The sequence below is a fragment of the Cottoperca gobio genome, chromosome 3, assembly GCF_900634415.1.
Source record: "Cottoperca gobio chromosome 3, fCotGob3.1, whole genome shotgun sequence".
NCBI lineage: Eukaryota > Metazoa > Chordata > Actinopteri > Perciformes > Bovichtidae > Cottoperca > Cottoperca gobio.
In genome coordinates, this window is record NC_041357.1 from 8468468 (window position 1) to 8493197 (window position 24730).

The 24730-nt window shown below is 39.4% G+C and overlaps 1 protein-coding gene across 1 annotated transcript in view; it reads left to right on the forward strand.

The window, feature by feature from the left end:
• The first annotated feature begins 5757 nt into the window (after window positions 1–5757).
• Window positions 5758–24730, forward strand: part of LOC115026029 (C-myc promoter-binding protein-like) — a 73535-nt gene continuing 54562 nt past the window's right edge. Inside the window, 2 exon segments of the mRNA XM_029458571.1 lie at window positions 5758–6006; window positions 23788–24118. Coding sequence (XP_029314431.1) covers window positions 23808–24118 — 311 coding nt within the window. The 5' untranslated portion in view covers window positions 5758–6006; window positions 23788–23807.

Consider the following 24730-nt stretch of genomic DNA (forward strand, 5'->3'; position numbering starts at 1 on the left):
ATATGTCCAACTTTTCCACAGCGGTGTTGTAGCTGACGCATACATAACAAATACATAACTAATTATTATACGTATGTCAAACATTGATAGCTTATCACTTACCTATTTAAAACGTATCAGAGCGTCTGGCCAACGGAGCTGGAAAAGTGCCATTTGGTTAACACGTTTAATAAGTTACTCCGTCGTCAGGCATAATGTTAATATAGGGTAGGAATAGGTTATTCAGTCGTTATCAATAAATTGGTTGTAGGATTCACCGTCAGCCGACGTAGCCTATATCTAACGTACCTCTAACGTAGTCACGTAGGTATTTACGTACTGTATTTACGTAGGTAAGTATTCACGTACTGGGTTTACGTAGGTAAGTATTCACGTACTATATTTACGTAGGTAAGTATTCAAGTCGTATTACGTATTCACGTATGTCTAACGTAACGTAACGTCTGCGTATCTTATGAAGCACACGTTGGGTGCGTCCGGTAATTTTGAACATTCTCAAAACATCAGCGTTCAACAACGCACCCCTGCGTAACACAGCGTGCTCTTAACGAATACTACTTATACCTTACCTTATATCAACGTACACCAGCGTATTGCCGATATTGTGTATACGCCATATTTTTGTATACGTTATGCATTCGTTGGGTATTCGTCTGATACATTTTGTATTAGTAAGTGATACTCTATCAATAGGTTAGACATGCATATCTGTATTTGTTCACTTTTCCGATCTGATCCGATGAAAAGTTGGACGTATTTGGACTCTGACAAATTTTCGTATGCGCCGGCATACGTTACTGTCATACGGATATGTGTGACAGGGCCTTAAGGTAGAGTAAATGTAGGATTTATTAGTAGATTAACAACTTTATAAAGTGGTGATATGTCAGGGCTGTGAGACTGTCACTTTGTTTTGGAGTTTTTCTGCCCACTAGCGGCCAAAAATGAATGTAAGCAGCTTTAATAATTTGGGATTACAATACATTTATTTAACCTACACGTTTATCCACAGTGCATTTTCCCAAATATTACGAGAATCATACAAGTACATCAATCGCATTAAATATACCAAACTGCTTAAGTGCTACATTTAGAGACAGTAAGAGACAGAGAAAGAGATATATGCTATTTATAGAAACCTTTAGGTTAATCACATACCTCAAGCTCTGCAGTGCCAGTAAAACACACTGCAGTTATCAGTGTGTGTATCAACAGAATCCACAAACTGTTAATCCATGCTGTATAGTAGCAGCAGGCAGTTATCTCCCATCTGTTATCTACAGGTCTGTAGTCAACAGCAGGTGTAAGTTATAAAACTATTAGAGAGCTGAGACGTTGACTACTGTCCCCAGGTGGTCTAGCAATGAAGAGTAAGGGGGTACTTAATGATCAGTAATGTGAGTTGTCCTAATGTCTCAGGGAATCAAATAGTTGCAGAAAACAACTGATGCATTTTGGGAACCAGGAACAGTTTCTGAAGTTTGCTGAAATTTTGCACTCTATACCATTTCGTATTGCAACTGCTGCACAACAATTACCATCGGGAAAAATAAAGTTAGATCCTATCAATGCAGAGAGTTGGGTTTGAATGAACTGTGTTTGGCCGTTGTATACAGTAGATGGCGGCAGTGAGACATGACTAAGGCATTTAAACTGGCTGAGAAAAAGTGATTAGCTCTGCCCAAATGTGCATTTATTATTTAATTTTTTTGTGATATTTGTTTGCAAATCACTGCAATTGCAAGACCACAGAAAGATGGGAAAATGTTAAAAACTGCTTGACCTTTCTACATTTATTTAACATTACAATAACCACATTACAAATTTAATTTAATGTGTGATATTAAATAGTCACATGATGAAAAGAGATTTTGCTTTGAATTCACTAGGAATTTCAACATGTCATGAGTAATGAATAATTCATAAAGATTAGAATAATAAGCAGTTTCTGATAGATGTGACATCACAGGGTTAAAGTGTCAAAGACAAAACATTAAATCAGTAATGTGTTATGTCCTTACACTTCTAGCAATCTTGAAAGTTATAGGAAAATAATATAGAGTGCATAGTGATACAGTAGTAGTATACTGCACATTTGAACATATTCCAATAAGGCCAGTCCAGTTATATTGAAATATTCATTTTGCAGCAACTACTTTGAAGTCACTAAGTTTGTTTTGCCTCTGCAAAAAAAAAACCCAAAGCAAAACAACTTAGTCTGAAAGAGGCATCAGATGTTGTCTAGGCAACACACATCCAAAAACAGCCTTCAACTAAACTTCACAAAGATTAACTGCTTTACTCTGATTTGTGTATTTACAATTTACAACAAGAACAAGGGCAATTTGTAAATATTGAAAACATAATAATAGCTGTATTCCAGTTGTGGTGCAGCTAACTTCTGAGAACAAAAGGGTAAATATACATATAAAGGATTTGTGAGTCTGCATGGGGCAATACTTTTCCAGCCCTCCACACTCCACTGACACAGAACCTCTCACCTACTCACAGCGAAGCTGTTTCAACCAGTTTCATCATATATTCTGCCCTTCCACACCAAGTGAAGTTATTCATCCTGAAAAATGAGCTGCAGGCAGACAACCTATAAGTGAGGTGTCACTTACAATCACTGCAATAATTCAGTACAGATCAGGACGTGGGAACTGCCAGGACAATCTATCAGCTTGTGTTATTCTTTCATTAGTTTTCCATTCATACATTTTCCCAGCATGCACCAGGGGCAAAGAAGGTTTTGCACAGGTTGAACACATTACTCGCCAACATCTTTACAGTCTCCAGTCCACCTGCCCTGTGTGTGTCTTTCAAGTGCAGAGGTGTGCTCAGATCTTTTATTATAGTGTAGAAATACTATTTTTGTATCACTGTATGTGTAAAATACAAAAATGTTGTGGTTCTATCTTATGATTCTATTGCAATAAATATAATAAACTAGAAAGGTTCTGCACTCAAAACTTTACTTCAGTTAAAGTACAAAAGTATTATTATCAAACTATACTTAAAGTACAAAAAGTAAAAGTACTCATTATGCAGAATGGCCTATATCAGAATAACATGTATAGGCCTACTATTACAGGATTAGAATTGGGGGTGCTATCATAGGTTAATCACTTTAATGTTGCAGCTGGTAAAGGGATAATTTGAATTATTTGATATATTCTGTACTTTCTGTGTATTAAGTGCCTTAACTCATACTAAAGATTGCTTGGTTTTTAAAGAGACCAAAAGATGTACAAAGCACAGAGAATCTTAAAATACAGGTATTATATAATCCACTCGGCAGTGTTGCCTCTTCAGCAACAGCTGTATTGAAGCACAGTGTTACAGTCTGGTACGTCAGGTATTGTTTGTTTCTCATTAGACATCTCTCTTTGACATTTCTAAAGATATAATTATGTGGGCCGTTAAGAGGCTCTTTGACATTCGTTGCTCTGTTTTCCCCCGTCAGTTCACATCCAGAAAACAGCAGACTGAAGGCACTGAACAAATGGACAAATAAACTGGATTCTTTATTTAAAGCTCCTGTATTTTTACATTAAAAATGAATCAAATGACTAATGTGAGAGTATATATATATATCTGTTAACAAACAAATTAACTGATTCTAATTTCAAGTGTTCAAAAATAAATAAATAATAATAATAATAATAATATATACAGACACAATATGTCTTAGTTTTTGTTTATGTGTCTTAATATTGTTAAATGTTATTTTTTCCCAGCTTCTTTTCCCAGTAACAGTGTTTATGGCATGACACATTTATTTAATCGCCGCATTTTTTATTTTGATAATGGTCACTTTATTTAAGTCTTGGTCTGTCAAACAAGGCACATCGAGCCAGTTATGTGATTGGTTCTGCCTTCTTTAAAAAAATGTTTTGATTACATGACAATGGCATGGTTATATTACACAATGTGTTTCTATTTAGCCAAATCATTATTTATTTCATAATTCCTCATTTATATCTAAATGTATTATTATTTGTCATTTATCAGACGCTCTTATCCAGAGGGACTTAACTACAGGGACAGAGGGACTTAACTACAGGGACAGTCTCGCTGGAGTAACTCAGGGTTAAGTACCTTGCTCAGGGGCACAATGGTGGCAGCCCTGGTGTTGAACTCACAACCTTCCGGTGTTCTGTTTGGAAGCTGAACCACTAGACCACCACCATCACTTTGCCTGTGATATTATGAGTATCATTATTATTATTATTATTCACCAGAATAATTGTAATCTCTATTGCCTGCCTTTCTTGTTATTCTAGTTTATTTCTTCTCTCTACCCACTGGGTCTGATATTTCTTTATTATTTGGTCATTTTGATATTTTAATGTTTCTATCCTAGAGGGAGAGGATTTTAGTCAGCCCCATGGGGTTCTCATCCAGAGATGGGATTTCATTTCCTCAACTTTCTTGTTTCCAATGGGTTTTTTCCTTAGAGAATTTAGTTTAGTATCAAAAATACTGGGTCTTATTTTTTATCTCTTCAAAAAGTTATATTGTTGTTTTTATGTGATCATGTGGAAATTGATGCCTCATTGGGTTTAATTAAAGCATTTTAATGATTAAAAATACATTATTTGAATAAATAGACAAATAACATTTCCGTTCTAAAATCTCTCAGGCTACCAAGAACTAAAAGATTATTTTTGAATTTTTTCTTATTGTTAAAAAAACAGATTAAACCTCAACTTGACAGTCTCTTAGTCGATGTCTTGGACACTAACATGTTCTTTCTATTGCTTTCCCTTAAACACTGATGCAAACAACATCTGGCAGCTTGTTAAGATAGTGTAACACAGGTCTCATTCTGCAGTGCATGCTGAAACACCAGACCAACAAAAAGAGGAGCCCAAATATATTTCCCACTATGGCACCGCTTCAAAAGTCATAAAGCGCAAAATGTTTTTTTGGAGTGGGAGTATTTTGATGCAATCCAGAACCATACTTTTGCTGAAAATGTACTCTTCACTAATGATCTCTTTGACACTTCATTAAAGATCTACAAAGTCTAGAGAAAACATATTTCTTACACATTTCCATATAATCAATTTTTTTTATCACAGAGAGCACTTGATTTAAAAGAAAATAATTTTTAAATCAGATATCTGAAAAAAAATTGTTGTTTTACTTTTTCTGAAAATGTGTATTATGGAACAAAATGCAGCCATCATTGCATCTACATTATTTTATGATGTCAGGAGTCCAGGCGGACACATTACTAAAACAATTCCCATTCAGGGAAACCTGAGTAGGTAGGTAGTACTTTAGTAAATGTAGGCTACTTATTCACATTCCAAACCAGGCCAGTTTTATCAAAAAACGAAAAAAAAAAAAGTATTAATTAAAAATTGATTAGATAATAGTGAGGTCATATCATTGAAAGCATTGTCAGCATCAAGTAGATGATATGACATCCTACCTGCTGTGAGAGGCGAGATGTGATGTGAAACTGCCACCCAGGCTGTGTGCAAGTGCGGAAGATCTATCTTTGTAAGAACCAATTTGAGTTTTAGACTTTTTCTAAAATACAATACATAACACGTTAGTCTCACCCTATATGATACACATTCATTGCATGCATATACATACAATCACATTAATATACAATTAAAATGTTTAGGGATAGGGTCAAGGGAATGCATTACGTCAATCAGTGTCCTCACATGTATAGAAATACAGGGTCCTGTGTGCGCGCGCGCGTGTTTGAGTGTGTGCGTGTGGCGGATTCCCATCACAAACCAAGATGGCGGCGGAGTGGACAGCCGGCTCCGCACAGTGACTGACAGACAGACCAGAAACCTTGCGCGGTTGGACAGCTAACGGTTAATCTCTGAGACCAAAGCATAACATTAAAACAACATCCTTACAGGTCAAGTCACCGTTTTTTGGTACCGACGTTGCTAAAATGAAACAGCACCGGTAGACGACACCGGGGGAAGTTGTGTGTGTGTGAGGACTAATTTGAGGTCTACAAGAAGCGGGGTAAGTAACGTGCGAGATGATGAACCGTTATAGTGACTGCCTGACCGGGGAGGGATTTACCCAACAGCTGCTAGTTTCAACAAGCTAGAAAGCCGTCATGCTAGCTGTGTCAGCTCACTTGTGTTGTGTATCAGTTTGCGTTTGTTTTGTATTTTAACTGACGCTAATGACAATTCTGCCCTCATTGCATTGACGCGATGCTCCCCATGCTTGTTACCTCGGTGATTCATTCACGAAGTACTGTAGTCTATGTGCCACAGGTTGTTTACAAATACACGCCAATTTGATAATATTTTATTCACCTGTGCTGGGTGGCAGCGAAACACTAGTCCCACCACATTAAACCTGTGGTCTTCCAGTGATATATGTCTGTTATACCCGCTAGCATGCCGGTCGTTAAGAACTAAAAATAACATCAAAACACTAGCTACCCTCATCGTGTACACACCGTCCTTGCTTGGGGATATTTTAGGTTGTTCAGTTTGTAGTTTTGCCTCTCTCCTTGGACGGACATACATGCAATAGATAAGAATGGCCAACATAATGCATTAGCAGTATAGACAATCAGGATGACAACATTATGGATATATAGATTAAAAACATCTATGAAGAAGGCTGGACTATAAGGCTGTCAGTGTTTTTTTTGTAAAGCTGTTACTGGTGGTGTAAAGCAAAAGGCTTTCCCAGTGAGTTCATCGCTGGGGAAAAGAGCGGCGAGTGTACACTAATATTAATGCAGCCTTGCATATATATGCTAGCTAATATGTAAATTTGCGGAATATGTTCACTTGTATTGTGGTGCATCACTGCTAATATGTCTGTCTGAGCAATTTGAGCAAACTGAGCTGTAGAAAGGGAGACTCTTGGAGTCCAGCTTGGAGTTCTGATACTATACATCAGACAGGAGCATTGGTGACAGCTGCCATCAGGGTTTACTTCCCCCCAAATAAAAAATTCCCCTTGGATCATTTAGTGGTGTTGCACTGGACAGACAAGTTTGTTCAAATCATACTTGTGACAGAAATACTATCAAGCCTGTCATTTCAAAACCTCAGCTCCACATACCAGAAAGGTAACCTACACTGTGATACTGTAAATCCTCTGCCTGTTTTTTGTGGGCTTTTTTCATTCAAGAGACTCTTCACATATCATGGAATTTCTCATGGTGAGATCTTGTTGTTTTGCACATGATGGATGGGATGTTTGTTTTCTGTCTTATGGTCGTGTCTGTTCATGTTCGAAGGGCAGAAGGGGCGCTTTATTGGAATGCCAGAGAGGAAAAAGAGTCCTCACACTTGAAATGAAGTATGGCACCACGAGAGCCAATGGTTCCTCGACTGGGCTGTGTAGTTTTGCGCAGGTCCATCAAAAAAGAGGATTTACGGCAGTGACAAAAAGATCAAAGCACCAGACAACTAGACTGTGTCTGCTGAGCTGATTGACGACTTCAGGTACACTCAGTAACCCTAGTTCCTCTTATCCTGACCCCAGCCTCAGGGCTAATGCCTGCTGTCCTCCTATAACAAGCACCAAATGTCCCCTCCTTTACGGCATTAGTGATGGTGCTAATACCTAAAGGCATGGGGTGCATGTTATTCCCATCTTGTGTAATTCAGTAGATAACAAACAAAATGGGCAAATAAGAGTCCCCCTTCATAGAGCTTTCATTTACAGAATGTAGACGCTCACCCCTCTCATACTTAAGGGATGATCAGGTATTTCACTGTAGCATTCACTTTAACTTGTTTAGCCTAAGAACAACTGGAAGTTCACAGTAAGTTGAAGTCTGATGTTGTAGTCTAAGACTCGTATTTGTATTTGGTATATGTTATTATTACATGTTCTAATATTATTCAAGTTCATACAACAGTGTATGTATACTTTGAATAGAGTATAGGTAGACTAGGCTATGGTTATGTTTATATTGCTAAATATGCAGATCTATATTTTAATTATTTACGACACGTCGTAGGGCAGTTCCTTCCTGACCATGGGTAAAGAAGTTTTGGATCTATGTGGTGCTATTAAGATGCAGAGAAGTTTGCAACACTTTGGATCGATTGGACCGGGCTAAGATGTAACCTTGTATAAGAATCGCCTGCCATAGTCTATCTTCAATTATAAAACGGACATGTCAAATCAAGCAATCTGATTGGTTCTTAGCCGTGGTATAATGAGTATATACGGGTAGAATTGTAATAACTTTTCACAACAAGTCAGTATCCCTCCGCGTCTGAGAAAAAGCTACAACCGTTACAGCTGTTAAATTACGTCCGTTAAGAAACAAACTTACAAAGCTTTACTCTGGAGGAGTGGATCGATCAGTGCCTATCTCCAGAGAAAAAAGCCCCTAAAAGACGACATGCAGAGCTACGTGAAGAGCAGGTAGACCAAATATGTTTGCTAGCTGTTAGTGTTGTTGCATAGCAACCACCTCACACTATGTTTTGTGCAGAAGGCAACGGAGGGACTATTTTATTTTGAACATCATTATTTAATAATAAAAACTATTTAAATTGGAGTGTGTATTCTTCTTTCATATTGCCACACTTGGTAACCGTTTTATAAAAGCAATAGCTGACGACAGGCCATGGTATATGCTCATTATATCACAGTTCGCGGAGGGTCGACAACCCCCTTAACTGTGATATAATGACCATATACCATGGCCTATCGTGAGCTATTGCTTAAATAAACCCTCATTCAGTGTTTTTTGCACATGGGTTTTCACAAGAAAGTCACAAGTCAAAACTGATCCTATACTAAAGGGTGACATTAAAACGGGACAACTTGCACAAACCCCAGCATTTTTAAATAGCAAACTACTGTCAATAGCGATCGCATTTGTTTTATTAATTCGACCCAGATAAAAAAATTAAATAAATGGCTGTTAGCAAAAATACGGAGTACACTACGACAAAGTGAAGAGGTTTCTGTTTGGTTTCCAATGAAAGGATTCGGAGTGTCTGCCGTGGCAGTTTCAGGCGGTTTTGCTACGGCTAACATCTGATCACCCCACACTACACTGAGGGGGTACTACTAACAAAAGAGAGAAAAGCACCTGGTAACCAAAGTGAGTCGAGTAGACCAGAGCTGTACCATGTGGCCTACCACTGCTTAAGATAATTTGCAGACTGAAATGGCCTATGAACTTGGAGATTGGTAAAATGGGCTCTAATGAGTTCAACATTAATGGTTTTTTCTCTCTGGCAAGTGGGTTAGTAATCTACTTGCATGAAGTACATTTTTACTTGCCCTCATACAAAATGGTACATTTATTAGCAGTTATCAAAATAACAATAACATCTAAAGTTAATTGTCATGTTTAATCTTTATTCAAGTGAATGAATCTCCACATCCTCCAATGCCACCCAACTAAACTCCTGTTTCCAGGATAATTGAAATGCTTGCTTGCACTTCAGCTTATAAACTTTGTTTTTATACCGTTGGCATTTTATGTGCCTCACAGTAGAAGGGTTATTAACAATTCTTTGTTCAACGCCAACTGGATATATTCATCTGTGATTTATACTCAGTTAGAGATAGTAAAAGAGATGGTGACTGTACAAAAGAGAAGCAGAGCAAGAGTTGGAACTGCTAAAAATGAGTGACAGTCATGCTTTTTGCACTCTTGTCTATTTCCTGCTCCTGTGAGTGTTAAAATTGCTCACATGGTCTCTGATGATTTCTGTATGATTGTTGACAGATGCAACATGGTCGGTCTAGAAAGAAGTTCTTGCTCCTTGGTTCTAAGGGATGCATACCGTGCATGCATTATATTTAAACATTTTCTAAACTGTGTTTACGTGTAGCCAATAAATAAAAGAATATGCTCAGTACATCACCAGCAGATGTTTTTAGGTTTTATATTTCCTTTGAGGATATCAATAATAAATACAACTACGCTGTTTAAAAAAAGCAAAAAAAACTCTGGTTGAGATTTGTCCACATAGAAATATTTATAGCAAGCTGTTCAAGCCCATTAAATCACATATTTGAGTTGCTTTTTTAAAAAGCCTTTTGGGTAGGTCTGGGTATCATTTGGTTATGATAGTGACACCACCAATATTAATAAAAGAATGTCTTTCTTTCAGTAAAGAAACTGAATCATTACCCTCTATTATACTTTAAACAGTCTTTTCTATGAAAACCCTCAACTAAATAAGCCAAACTTCTCAAATGCTTCTGTTTTCATTTTGATGACATGTCATTTAGCAGACGCTCATATCCAGAGCGCCTTACAGTCAAAGGGACAGTCCCCCCGGAGCAACTTGGGGTTAAGTGCCTTGCTCAGGGGCACAATGGTGGCAGCCCTGCTATTGAACTCGCAATCTTCCGGAGTCGTATTTGGAAGCCTGACCACTAGACCACTACCCAAACCACTAAACCACCACCAGGGCCTTGATGTAGTCCTAACACTAACAGGTGTACAGGAAACATTGCTTAAATGAAACAAAAATACATTATTAAGTAGGTTATATCATATCTATTAGAAAAAAACAAACATCTAGAAATGTATTATGAATTTGGTGCCACATTTTTAAGGTTTTGATAGACACAATATCATTGTGAAGGAAGTATAGATATAGATGGATAAAAGCTAGATTGAGATTATACCACAAACCTAAGATTTGATTAACAAGACTTGTTGGAAGTAGAACTGAATTTCTTGACGTGAAGAATTCTTTGATGAAAGCAGGACATTGTTAGAAGGTCGCAGCACAGCGTGGTCACCGTATACAATATATCCAAAAGGAGACACTGTACTAGGAAAGAAAAACTGCTTTAGATTTGCCTGCAGAACAACTAAGAACAGGATTACACGTTCCCGGGGAATACCATCCACTAACACTAATTAGCTGTAAGAGTATTGTCTGCAGGGAGAAAGGCAGGATGTATCTTCACTTGGTGGGTGGCATCTGGTGTTAGGCAAGATGAATCTGGGCGTCGGTCACTGAGTCATCTAAAGTGAGACTCATAGCTCCTGGCAAAGTCTTGTGTCTGAACACAAAAACGCATCTCACTCGGTTCAGGTGTTAGTGCTTTTTCACTTTCACTTCTCACTAAAGTTTGGTTCAGCAGAGGTTCAGTAGCTGAATGGGACTTAGGGAGCCAAAATGTTCTGCCAGAGACAGAGCAACGTGAGCATCCCTCTGGACTCCTCTTTCTCTCCCACTTTCTTTAAAAGGCAGATAAATTCGGACTTAAAAAAATATCCGTAAACCAATCAAAATGTGTAACAGGTTCTGAAATTGGATAAAACTGCACTTACACTCACAGAAGTGAACACACATTTTTCCTTGGCTAAATTTGGCTACATTAAAGTCTGATTTTCCAATCTGTTCCACTTTGAGGAAATATATTTAACTGAAACTTTCTTAGATGTCTTTTTGGCACAGTCAAGGCTCCACTGGTGAAGGCTGTAATTGTCTGACTCACATTATTCTGCTGCTGCTGGTGCTGTGTGGTCTACTAGGTTCACAAGGGTAAAGGATTATTCACTGTCTTCCCTTTCTTCTCCTCATTCAGACAGAAATGGGCGCTTATCAGCAGAGACTAAAAACGTCACTAAATCAAAACTGCCAGACTCCAAAGTAAACCAGCTGCAAATAAAAAGAGGTCACACTGGAAAACGAATATGTGTGTTTATATAAATCACTTTTCTGACTTGAAGGCAAAACACCACTCTTAAAAATGGTTTTCTGCCAACTAGGGAATTAAAAGATCAGACTAGGAGAGTAGGCAGGTTGGGAGATCAGGTTTCCCGGAGACATGGTATTAATTCTCACAGGGCTCTGCGTTTGCACTTCCCTGTGCTTAATACTGTACACAGAGCCAGGATGGTAACCTCTTGTATTGAGTTTAAGCCTGAGGGATTGTGATCCCAGTGTTTACCTTGATATCGATATACTGAAATATGACCTTGAAATGCATTTTACCCTGTAGCTGTTTTTTCCAATTACTTTTCATGCTTACACGGTGGTTTCAAGTGTAAATGTCACTGCGCATAATGAAAGATAATGTGTAGGAGGCTCCATAAATGGTTGCATCTGATAATCAAACCTCTGTTGATTAGATATAGTAAGTGGGATTTCAATGAATGCGTATGGAGATTGGGAAAAATTGATTTAGAGCATAAAAATTCCAGGAGGCTGTTTATTGTCTGGATCTAGATAGATGAATCAGTCAGGACGATATATTTGCTGTTATTAGTGTTTTTCAGGTATATTGGTATCTGTGTGTATGTTGGTACAGTAAGTACAGACATGCATGAATAAGTGGGTAAAGGCCCTGTCACACATATCCGTATGGCAGAAACGTATGCCGGCGCATACGGAATATCGGCAATAGGTTGATATAAATTAAGGGTAAGTTGTGATCGTTCGAGGGATGCAGATGATACGCCGAACACGCCAGACATACGGCCCTGTCACACAGTTCTGTGTGGCAGAAACGTATGCCGGCGTATATGAATAGTAGCAAAACATTTGTCAGAGTCCAAATACGTCTAACCTTTCCACAGCGGTGCTGTAGCTGACGTATACATAACTAATACAAATTATTATACGCATGTCCAACATATTGATAGCGTATCACTTACTTATACAAAATGTATCAGAGCGTCTGGCCAACGGAGTTGGAAAAGTGCCATTTGGTTCACGTCATGCTGATGCTGGAGAACGGCTAGAATGTACTCTTGTTGCAGCCTCTCAGCATCCTCCATGCTCTCTGATGCTGGGTTGATGTATTCATCAAGACGTGCTGTGAAGAAGTGAGAATGAGCTACTCACAGGGACCCTATATACCAGGTATTTTTAAATGTATTTCCTTGAGAGCCATATATTTAATAAATTTGAATGCAACTTTATGCATGCATTTTTAAGTATAACACGTCTCCGAGTACTAAAAGCGCTATCAGTGTTTCATTGAACAGGCGCTCTTTTATTAAATAAACTAAACGCTTACGTTATTTATCTCATTCAAGTGCACGTTTCAGTGTTTACTGCACGGGTGTCAAACTCAAGGCAATTATATCCGGCCCGCGAGAAAATATCATATGTCTGTCATAACTGGCCCGCCGGTGTTAGTAATTAAATCAATGCATGGCACAACCACGGGAAAATACATATTCGAGGAAGTATCTAAATGTGTGAGAAATGAAACTGTCCCGGGACAAACTGACTGGACTGACGACAGATGGAGAGTCTGCGATGTGACGAAAAGAGCGGATTAGTGGGCAGGATGCGGCAAAAGATACACAGTCAGCTGCATCTTACACCAGGAAGCGCTGTGTTGTAAAGCTCTGGAGATGGAACATGTAATAAGCACCGTAACACAGAAAGGAAACTTTATAAGAGTCAATTTAAGTCTTTTCTGAACATGGCGGTGCGATGGCTGAGTTGAGGGAAAGTGCTGAATAGATTTTTCGAGATGCGTGAGGAAATCTGCCAGTTTTTGGAAAGCAAAGGGAAACACACCACAGATCTCTGTGACGATGTGAGCTGGACTATTTGTGCGACACAACGAAGCATCTCACTGTTAAACCTGCAGCTTCAGGGCTGTGTGATCACGGACATGTATGATGCAGTGAGAGCGTTCCAAGCCGAGCTGCCTGTGGGAGACTCTGATGCAGAAGGAAACTTTGGTTTCCAAACACTGACAAACATCTCCACCGCTGTGTTCCCGACAGCACATTCTGCTGATGAACTAAGCGCATTTGCCAACTTTGCAGCTCAGAAATTTAAATTGAACTGCTCAGCAATCCGTTTGCAGTTGACTTAAATATGTTCCATATCTTTTTGCACTTTATCCAATATGTGTACCCTGTTCAATGAATGTGGACTGTGTTTGACCCTCAACGTAGTCCCAGTTTTTAATTTTGGTCCTCTCTGTGATTGAGTTTGACCCCCCTGGTCTACTGCTTGCTTTGCGCAGTTTCTCCTCTGCTCGGTTTCGCAAAGGGCGGGGCTTCACTGCCGACACACACATGTGCGAACATACCGACAGTACAGTACAGAACACACCGACAGGGCGGAGAAAAGGAGAGCGGAGAACAAAAAAAATAATCCGCTGCTAAAAGTTTTACTTTAAAATGACACAGTATAATTATTTATTACTTGATTACTAAAATTGTCTGCGAGCCATATTGTGTCATCGAAAGAGCCATAGGTTCCCGACCCCTGCTATATACTATATTAACGCTAAAACGCTAGCTGTACTGTAGAAACACGTTTAATAATTTACTCCGTCGCCAGGCATAATCTTAACATAGGTTACGAATAGGGTATCCACTCGTCATCAATAAATTGGCTGTAGGGTTCACCGTCAGCCGACGTAGCCTATATCTAACGTACCTCTAACGTATTCATGTAGGCATTTATGTACTATATTTACATAGGTAAGTATTCACGTACTTATTCCGTATTCACGTATGTCTAACGTAACTTATGTGTAACGTCTGCATAACTTGAAGACACACGTTGGGTACGTCCGGTAATTTGGAATATGCTCAAACATCAGCGTTCAACAACGCACCCCAGCGTAACACAGCGAGCTCTTAACGAATACTACTTATACCTTACCTTATATCAACGTAAACCAGCGTGTTGCTGATATTTTGTATACGCGATATTTTTGTATAAGTTATGCATTCGTTGGGCATTCGTCTGATACATTTTGTATTAGTAAGTGATGCTCTATCAATAGGTTAGACATGCGTATCTGTATATGTTCACTTTTCCGATCCGATGAAAGGTTGGACGTATTTGGACTCTGACAATTTTCATATACGCCAGCATACATTTCTGCCATACGGATATCTGTGACAGGGCCTTTAGAATGGCAACGTTTTGGTTCATGGTTACCCTCTCTCCGGAGTTAAGAGGGTAACCATGAACGTCCCCATTTCCGGCTGGGTACCCTTGTTGCCTTGTTCTCTCTTTTATCTAATAAGGTATAGAATACACAAATAATAATGGTTCAAAAGAAATGCTAAAATAAGTTCTAGGCCATTTAGTTTGTCCACTAGAGCAAGTTTATTTACTGCTTTACTGCAAAATGTCCTGTTTAGTACACATCGTGATCACAATTCTTTTATAAAACAAATTTAAGGGAATGGTTTGTTAATATTATGTATTTATGTCAATTTCTTTAAACTCAAATATTGTTATCGGTGTCAGCCTTAAAAATCCATGGAGGTGATGAGTGCCCCGGTTTATTCATTCATAGCTTATAGTTTTTACTTTCTTTTCTTTTCTGTAGATGTAATCAGTGGGTGATGTTAATAGGATCAGTTGCTGTCAGGTAAAGTCTGAGTGTCACGCTGCTGCATCACCATCCATCACGGTTTGTGCCTAATTATCCATAACAAACTCATCACAGTCCTCCACACCAAGAGAGAAAGATTGCCCTGAACCTGAGTGGAATTACAAAACATCTTTCAAAATGTAGGTCAAGACCTTTTGTACAAAGTTTTTCTATGCACTTGGAATGCTCACCAATTTCTTTATACTGAAGCACCTCACAGTAGTATTGGCGTTTTTCATGTTTGTTATAGGCAGGGCACAAATTGCTAACCCTGACATTGTTATTTCTATTTTCTACCCATTGATCCTCCACTCTACATAGTAGAGTACGCTCTACATTATTCAATGGACTTTTGATCTGTTGAATGAGTCACATTGCTCATGTAAAGGCAAGTAGTGAGTATTAATAGATACAACCTCCGTGTCCGACCCTGAGCATCCTCCTCCTGCTTTGACAAGAGGTTAAGCTTGAAGATTTAATATGAAGTCAAGGAGAGTTCCTCCGGAGGCAAAAATAAGCGGCAGCTAAACCTTTGGCTATATTCAATGAATACTGCTGCGTCGTACTGTAACCTTGATGCTTGTTTGACAGTATTTTTTGTTGTGCATATCAACAAAGCTGTGCCACTTCAGAGGGTTTGTGTTTTTTAAATAACAGTCCCATCTCCTTGGTCATTCAGGAGTCAAGCCTGCAGAGTGGAAATACTAAGAGAAAAATTAAATTTGAATCATCTGGGATTTGAGACACTTGTTTCCAAAAGTCATTATCTTGACTTTTTATAGCGGTTTGTCTAGCTGTGTAGTCAACACCCATAGAGATGTTGTTGAAAATTGGTACCGTTCTCTCATAATTTTCAGCAACATCTTCACTAAAACTAAATGTATTTGAGTTCCTGTAAACAGTCCCAAGCAGGCTCTTGAAATGAATGTTTCAAATGTTTACTGGTCCTGCAAGCAAAAATAAAATGGGTCTGATGATTCATGAATCCTTTATCCAAAGTAATCCTGATGCCTGCATTGATGATAATTTACCCCTTTGTCACATGTTTGAATTCACAGCTATCATTTTCTAATATTAATTAAAGGTTATGGAGCTTATTTGGAGCCAGCTACCCTTTATATATTAACTCCTGTCAATGATGGGTCAAAGAAAACTGACCCTGAAACTGTCCAGATGGTTTTTGAATAACATATTTTCTTGTCTTCATAATAAACGCTGGCCTCTAGTCTGGTTCCGTTGCAGTGAACTTGGTGAACCCATGCGTGTGTTGGGACCCTCGGCACATATTCATATAAGTTGCAAAGCAAACTCTGCTCTGCAGCTGAGATGGACGACATATCACTGCAATATGTGTACTTTGGTTTAATTAAAGGCGTTAATTATTATTATTATTGTTGTTTTGCTATTGAACAAAACAATATTTTCCAAAAGGTTTGGGATGTTTCATACATGTTTGTAATACCGAGGCGCTCATAAAAAAACAACAAAAACACCCAAATAATCAAATCCCAAAATTGAAAATGTAATACCTAGCCTACGAACGAATTATCGGATAGTTAAATATTCGGGTCCAGCCCGAATATCAGCAGTAAATATGGTGTTGGTCATACGCTGGTCATAATGATGAACTCTAAAATCCACAAACCATCTCCACTCTTTTACCTACTTAATTTGTGTCTCTGGATCCGTCTTTTGTAAATGTCTGACTAAAGCTGACTAAATTTCAACAGTCAGTATGAATCTCAGCACTGTGTTCTGGCACTTCACACATTGCACCTTTGCAACGCTGACTGGGTTTTGCTGAAATATAATACAAAATTATAATAATACACCTCTCAGTCCAATTTTCTTTTTGATTTGTCCAAAACACGAGAATATGTGTGACTGACACATAATTTGTGGGAAACACCATGTGTATTGTTATTTTGTTAGAAAATGGAACGCTGTTCTTGGTTGTTGTAAAACAAGATTGACTTTATTTGTCCCTGAGGGAAAATTAGTTTCAATCTATAAAAAAAGCACCACTGCTTAAGAATGCCAACATGAAAAAACCAACCTCACGGCAACAAATAGTCACATACCTAATTAAAAATACAATGTCTGTTGGTTAATGCATCCTGACTCTCTTCTCTGCATGCTGTCTACTGGACACACACGCACACGCACACCACACACATTGACATTGACTCCATCTAAAAGCAATTTAGTTGCACGTCTAGAGCTAGTTGTTGTGTAATTAAATTGATAATTGATGGTGATACCAGAGGCTGGTAGGAGATGCAGTACCAACGTTAAATATGCACAAAGCTGTCAAAGTCTAAAGCTTGTTACCCATTCTTCTTTTTATATCTGTATTTTTATTCTTTTGATAGTTGTTCTGGGAGCTGTGAGGTTATAAGATGTACCTATATCACAACCAGAAGTAACTCTATTACATTTCACTCAGATGTATGCTGCAGAAACGTGGAACAGCTCCACTTGAGTTTCTCTCACCTTTTGTTTGAATGGGTTAAATAACACGTCAGGTGTACAGATTTACTGTATTAAATGGAAAAAGTCAAACTTATTTCTCACAGTGGTCATCTTTCTTCCACAACATTACATGACCTGATGCTGCTAAAAAGGAGCCAAAGAGCCAAACGCCCACCCCTCAGGGCTAACAAGAAGCAGATGCTTGGCTCGTGAGGCTTCCTACTGGCTTGCGTTTTATGTTCTTGCGCACATTCCTTTTCACCTCCTCCACGTGTCTGCCCTGCTGTGGCTGTCTCTGTGCTGGATGTCTATACAGCTGGAGCCGAGAGCAGCAACTGGGCCGCTTGATCCTCGAACGACAGTCCCTTTGGTGAGTTTCTTTGGCCCCTGGTCCTCGTGAACTCGAGACAGCTGGAAATTGTTCCCCTGTCACGTTGGCTGAAACAAAACCCTTGTGGAATTGACTGAAGGCCTGTTGGGTCTGGACATCTTATGGAACTCCTGCTGTGGTTGTAAGTCAGCGAGTTTGGGCTGGGAAGCTTTGTCTACGGCTCTGGCACAAGGCCCTTCATGTGGCTGAGTTTAAAGTTTCTGGGCCTGTGGTGCTTTTCCATCAAGTCTGTTTCTCTAGTTTCTGTGGCTCCCACACCGCTCACGTGATTACTGTAGACTATCAGATAATCTGTGCATCCAGCTGTGTCATGATATAAAATACCTTTTTTAAAGCAAGCTAACCACATCAATTAAGGCACTCTTAGTCAAATGCTGATTTCAGCTTTACAAAGACAAATAGTCTGCAAAGTCTTGGAGAAAACTGTGAACTAAGGCATTTGTGCTGAACAAACCCACGCCATAAACGATGCAGAAACCCATACATATAATGTGTAGTGCCTCACGAACCCTGAGAAGGGCTGACCTTTTTAAAGAGGCTTGTTGCCTGAGCACAACCTCTCCTAAATGTTCACAGCTTTTTATGTAGGGAGGAATCAGTTGTGACTTCTCTCTGGGCGTTTACCTCAAGACCAAGTCAAGCAGTCCCTTCCATGTCAGTCTGCCAGGGAAGAAGTAGGGCAGCCAGAAAATTAAGATATTTGGATTAGACCACTTAAGATGTGATGCAGATATTTATGTGTCAGGCACGGTGTGAGTCACAGCTCTGCCTCTTTTGGATGCAGTTCCTGGGAGGGAATCTAGTGATGATCTGTGCATGACTACAGAAGGGTGTTTCACACTGTTATGCTTTCTCAGCACTTAATGCACCTACATGCAAGGCTGTCCTGGTAAAACACTGGATCATTTAAAAAAGTAGTTCTGATTTCTGGTTTCATCTTTTAAAAGAAGATTGACTGATGGCTGAGTGAAAGTAGGACCTGGGACATCTAGAATTCCATTTTCGTTCTGTCCCCTGTTTGTCAGTTTTTGTCAGGGCAATTTCTTCCATTCTTGAAATATAGGGCAGGCAGAGACAATAGAGGCGGTTTGATTTCAGTGGGAGTTCAGGATTGTCCCACATATGCAGTGTGTGTATATATGTATATGTGTATATATATATATGTGTGTGTGTGTGTGTGTGTAATCCTTATGTAACGTGTGCCACAGTACTGCTGCGTTGGTTTGCATTGTATTTTTAGCAGGCTGACAGCCTGGCAGGGATGAGTATCATTCTTTGGTCATGTGGCTCTGTGGTCGGTCTAACGAGGAGGCGACACTGCAGAGCTCTCCAGTCATTCACGTCCATGGGACTGCAATAATCTAGGTCAGCCTTTTTTGTTTTGTTACAGTTTTGCACCTAGTGAGGAGTTAACTGTACTTACTGTGTGTTCTATGAAACAATACCCTCCAATACCGTCTGTTTTTTATCAGTTGAGTCTCACACAAAATCCCTCTGGGTCAATAAAGCTGCAGTCATTTGCAAGAAATAAGATATTCGCTGTACTGGCCGACACCCTGTGTAATTCCACCCCTCCTTTTATTATACATTCCATATGATGTTATAAGTTTTATATGGACTACATATGCTTTTAATATGTTTTTAAATTAAAACAATTGGACTTGGATTGGCGTAGGTTAATGAGGATGTCCTGCTCTTGACAAAACCACACACGGGGGGGGGTCCCATTTCCAGAGTTGGGAAGACGTTGTTCCGACTTTGGTGTGTTCATGAGCTTTGAGTTGTAACGTGAAAACAACATGGGCGCTAAAAAAGATGTGTTGTAGGTCCTTGTTCTTGTGCAGAGTGTTTCCAGTATTTGCGTAACAACGAAGAGCAAATAAAATGGATCAGGTGAGCCAGTAAACGTGTACTAACATTTTTGTAGACTTTCCCTGTTGTTGCTTTCAACTTGAGGGGGCGTTCACGTGAATTTTCCAGCTAGGAACTAATTGTTCTGATTATTCCAACAACTTTAGGACATTTTTGCTGAATTCATATCTCGCAATGTTAACGAAAGTGCAACTTAGTTCATGTATTCGCCCCGTGATTTTGTGTATTTGTATTGCATTCAATTTCCGAATAAATATTTCTGAAAGAGAAGTGAGCACATGTCCCACATCCTGTTCTCTGGGTGTTACACCAAAGTGTTATAATGCGAGTGTCCCAGGAACATTTATGAGTCTGCTCTGTGTGTTAGACAGGAAGTTGACTGCAGTCTTGGACTCAGGATGCTGTGCAGATGTGCAGCCCTTAGAGGTCAATATGGTCAATCTTAGTTTCACCAATTATTCCCCAGCTGATAGCCACAGGAGTGCTGTCAGTATGAAGACCGATTTTAATTAGACCTGAATGTCCTGGAGCCATATGAAGGAGAGAAGGACCAGAGGCCTAGATCCAGCTCACTCACCTCACATCTTCTGCCTTATCAGGGCTGACCAGACATCACTTGGCACAGACTATGAGATCACTGTGACTGTCTCCGCCTCAGTTTCTCACAGTGACAAAGTGATAATAATAATAATACATTTTATATGTAAAGCGCCTTTCCAAGCTAAAAGCAATCTCAAGGCGCTATGACGCATTTGTAATCAGAGTATAAGTGCCAGAAACACAGTGTTTTCTCACCATCTGTCAATAGCTGGAAGTGATAACAAAAGAATGAAACCAAATCAATCTTTGTTTGGATAAAAGCTTGGTTCATCGACCCTGCAAAGATCATTTCATTAAACCAATAAACACCCAGCTTTAGCTAGATTTATGTAAATAAACAATTTTTGTCCACAAGATGTTGTGTCCAAAACGGCTAACTACAGAAATAGGAAAAAATACAGAAACAAATTGGATTCTGCTCAATATGCTGCAGCCTGGATGACGAGAGTTTCAGGTTCTGTGATTTTATATCAAAGATAACTTTTTTTTTTTACATGCATTAAATGTTTTCAACACTAATCAAAGACCAAAAGTCACATTGTGCAGATGGACAAGATTCACTGGTCAGGATAGAGAAATGTCTTTCACTTTGATCTCTTGTGACTTAGTCTCAATAGTCTCTGGTGGTGAGGAGAATACAAAGAGGTGATAACAGTGGTTCATGTTGCTGTGTTGGCAGCTGAGGTCTTGCTAGCATTGCATCACACAAACTGGAGTTGGAAGTTTTTTCATCTTTCCCCTAAGCCAACAGATTTAGACTCGCTAACACACCCTGCTTATAAGCCTCTCATCCCACACCCTCTTACTGCATGTGGTTGGAATCACAGACCTTGCCCAGTTGATTTATTCCGAATTAAATTGAAATCTGCTTGCAATGAATCCACTGTCAGGATGAGAAATGATCTCTAATGTGTCACCAACTTGGGAATGTTTTTAAAGAAATAAAAAACGCATTTGCCATTCGTGCAAAATTCTGTTTTATATGAAAACCGTACATGTTTGTATAGTGTCCTGTTTCCTACATCCAATACGTGTTCTTGCTGTGCAGGTACACATTTCTCACACCTCCTGATTTCATCTGTCATGAACCCAATGTGTTCTTGTGTTTTTGCACAGCTGACCAGGAGAAGAGCGAGAGTGCTGGCGGGTGTATAGTTTCATTTTAACCCACAGAGACAAGCTTGTCTCCCGGTGGCTTAAGTGTCGAGAGGTTTAGTGATGAATCTGGCCACTGAGACCGACTAAGACTTTACACCACAACACCCAGAGGCTGCCAAGCACACGCACACGCGCACATACACATACACACACACACACACACACACAACACACACACACACACACACACACACACACACACACACACACACACACACACACACACACACACAGTCTCTCACAAAGACGCACACAGAGCAAAGGTTAATTGTTTCTTCTATCTTACTGATTTTATGAATTGTGTGTTGTTCTTTTTCTTCATAATCATATAACTTGACACTTTGGCAGTATTGTCCTTGTTACATTCATGCCAATAGTATAATATAAAGAAAGTCTAAAACTTACAGTATTTCTTTGTTTCTCAGCACTTTTTTAAGTGTAGTCCTGCTTTGAGAATAAATATTACGCAATTTCTCCGCATACTGTCAAATCAGAGTTAGGGCTCAAGGAAATGATGTCTCTAGACTGAAAAGGTTATTACAAGTAACAGTTACATTTTATCTTGTTCATCTTTGAGTTGTCACTTGCATATATAACATATGTATGTGATCTTGGGAACTGATTTAGTTTTTAATCGTGTTCTGGGAGAGAAATAATGAGCATTTCTTTGATAATTACGAAACTGAACACACTGCAGCATTACAGTCTGGTGTGAGGCTAGTCTTATTATGTAACATGTATTATAGCTTGACATAAGATTTAGTGCTACAATCAGTTTGTAATGCAAATGTCATTAACACAATGCAACCAAATCCTCCATAAAAAGTCCAATTAAGGAGCAAAACCAGCCTTTTTAAAAGAAGGCAGTAACACAACATGTTTAAATCCAGCTGCTGCTCTTCATAGATATCCCATTGTTTCTCCTCACATCATTAATTTTGTTCTCAGTTGTGTCTTCGGTCCCCACATATTTTCAGTAGTTATGTTTCGGACTCTGACCTCAGTGATCCTGAATCCTCTGTTTTCTTGAAATGGCACTCACTGTGATCATGGCACGGCAAACAATCTGTGGACAATTGCAGAGCTGGATAAAAGTACCACTGGCTGTACTCAGAGGGTAGTGAAAGTGTGTTCTGAGTCTCAGACAGCTGTGTAGCAGTGTTGTATTTCTGCTAACATATGAACATAATTGTGATATGTTTTGTGATGATGTCCTGGCAGAAAACCAGCATTTATTTATTTAAAGCTGCTTTTGATTAGCTGCAGGTTTCATTTGAGGTTAACTTTATCCTTGAAAAAATTATTATTTTCCTACTTAAAGGTGACACCCTTGTTGGTTTACCTTCCAGCCTGAGCTTCTTCAGAAAGTGCAGCTGGTGTTGTGCAGATTAAGGAAACTACTAGTTGTTTTTTATCACCCCGCTTAATAGGCTCCATGATATCTCAAGGCTTCTAATTAGAATGTTTTTATGTGGGACCGGACTATAATTGAGGCAGAATGTCAAGTATGAAGAAACACCTCACTGATCCCTTTTTAAAATGCACACTCAGATCTGTGTAGCCTGCCAGGCTTTACCATGTTTCCGTTTTTGGAATTAGAGAAAGGTTCAGAACCTGAGCACCAACCAATGTCCTGTACCGTTCAGAGCCACGTGTTTTGTCAAAGTGTCCTTGAGTCAGGACGCTGAACCTTTAGCTAGTAAACTAAAGTAAATCTGGTCAAAGGCCGTCAGCTATCTACCTAGACTGAAAATGTCTGCCTGGTACCTAATTGTAACCCCTCTCCTCCTCACACTGTACCCTGTCTTTTCATTTGTCCTTCTACTGGCCTCCCCCTTTGTAAGATTTATGACTGTCAGATTTTATTTTACTGCCATGGCAAGGACGCAAGAACCGTCTGTACCTGCTACCACAACGAAAATCAATCTCATTTCCCTCTACCTCTCTTTGTCTCTCTTCCTCTTTGTCTCTAAACCATGCAGGCAGCCGGAGGGGATGGGAGATGATGGAGGACAAAGGCCCTCGTGTAGCAGACTACTTTGTGGTGGCTGGTCTGACGGACCCGTCCAAGCCGTTGGACCAGGAGATCCACTTTGATGACGTCTGCCACAAGACGGCCAAGCCTAAGGCGCCCATCACTGATGTGGCCGTGGTGATCCGGTCGATGGGCGAGGAGGTGCCGCCAGGGTTCACTTGCGTAGAGGAAACGTCAACAGGCCATTCAGCTGATCTGAACAATGGCGGCCTCATGGTGCCCCAGATCTTCCTGTGCTACAGGCGAGGTTGCGACAAGCCGCCACTCACTGACCTGGGGTAAGTACCAAAGGAGTCTACACAGTCACACTAGCAGCTCTGAGAGGCTGTATTAAGGCCTTTTAAACCAGATGCTGAAGCTAATCCGCTCACAATGACGATGCTAACATACTGATGTTTAGCAAGTAAAATGTTAACCTTGTTCGACCATCTTAGTTTAGCATTTTAACACATTTAAATTAGGATTAAATTAAGATCAAATTACAGCTGAGACTGATGGGAATTTCTGTAGTTTTTGGGGTATTTGGTAAACCATAAACTAGTCATCAAATGAAAATGAACAAATACAACTTTTGACCTGATGATGACATGAGATGAAAAGTTCAGGGATCGCCAAAGTTCTAACAATTCATCCGGAGGGAGACAAAAATATGTGAACCAAAGTTAAAATATAAATCCATCCAATTGTTGAGATAATTCACTCAAATCCACAAATGTGAGAGTAAAGGTCAGGGGATCACTAAAGTCAGTAGGCATCATGAATATCAGTACAAAGTGTCAATGCATCCAATCATTGTGAGATTTCATTCTGGACCAAAATGGTGGAGCCATGCTGCTAGTATGGATCAAAAACAATGTTGTTATTATAATTTGAGAAGGTCTATAAAAAGT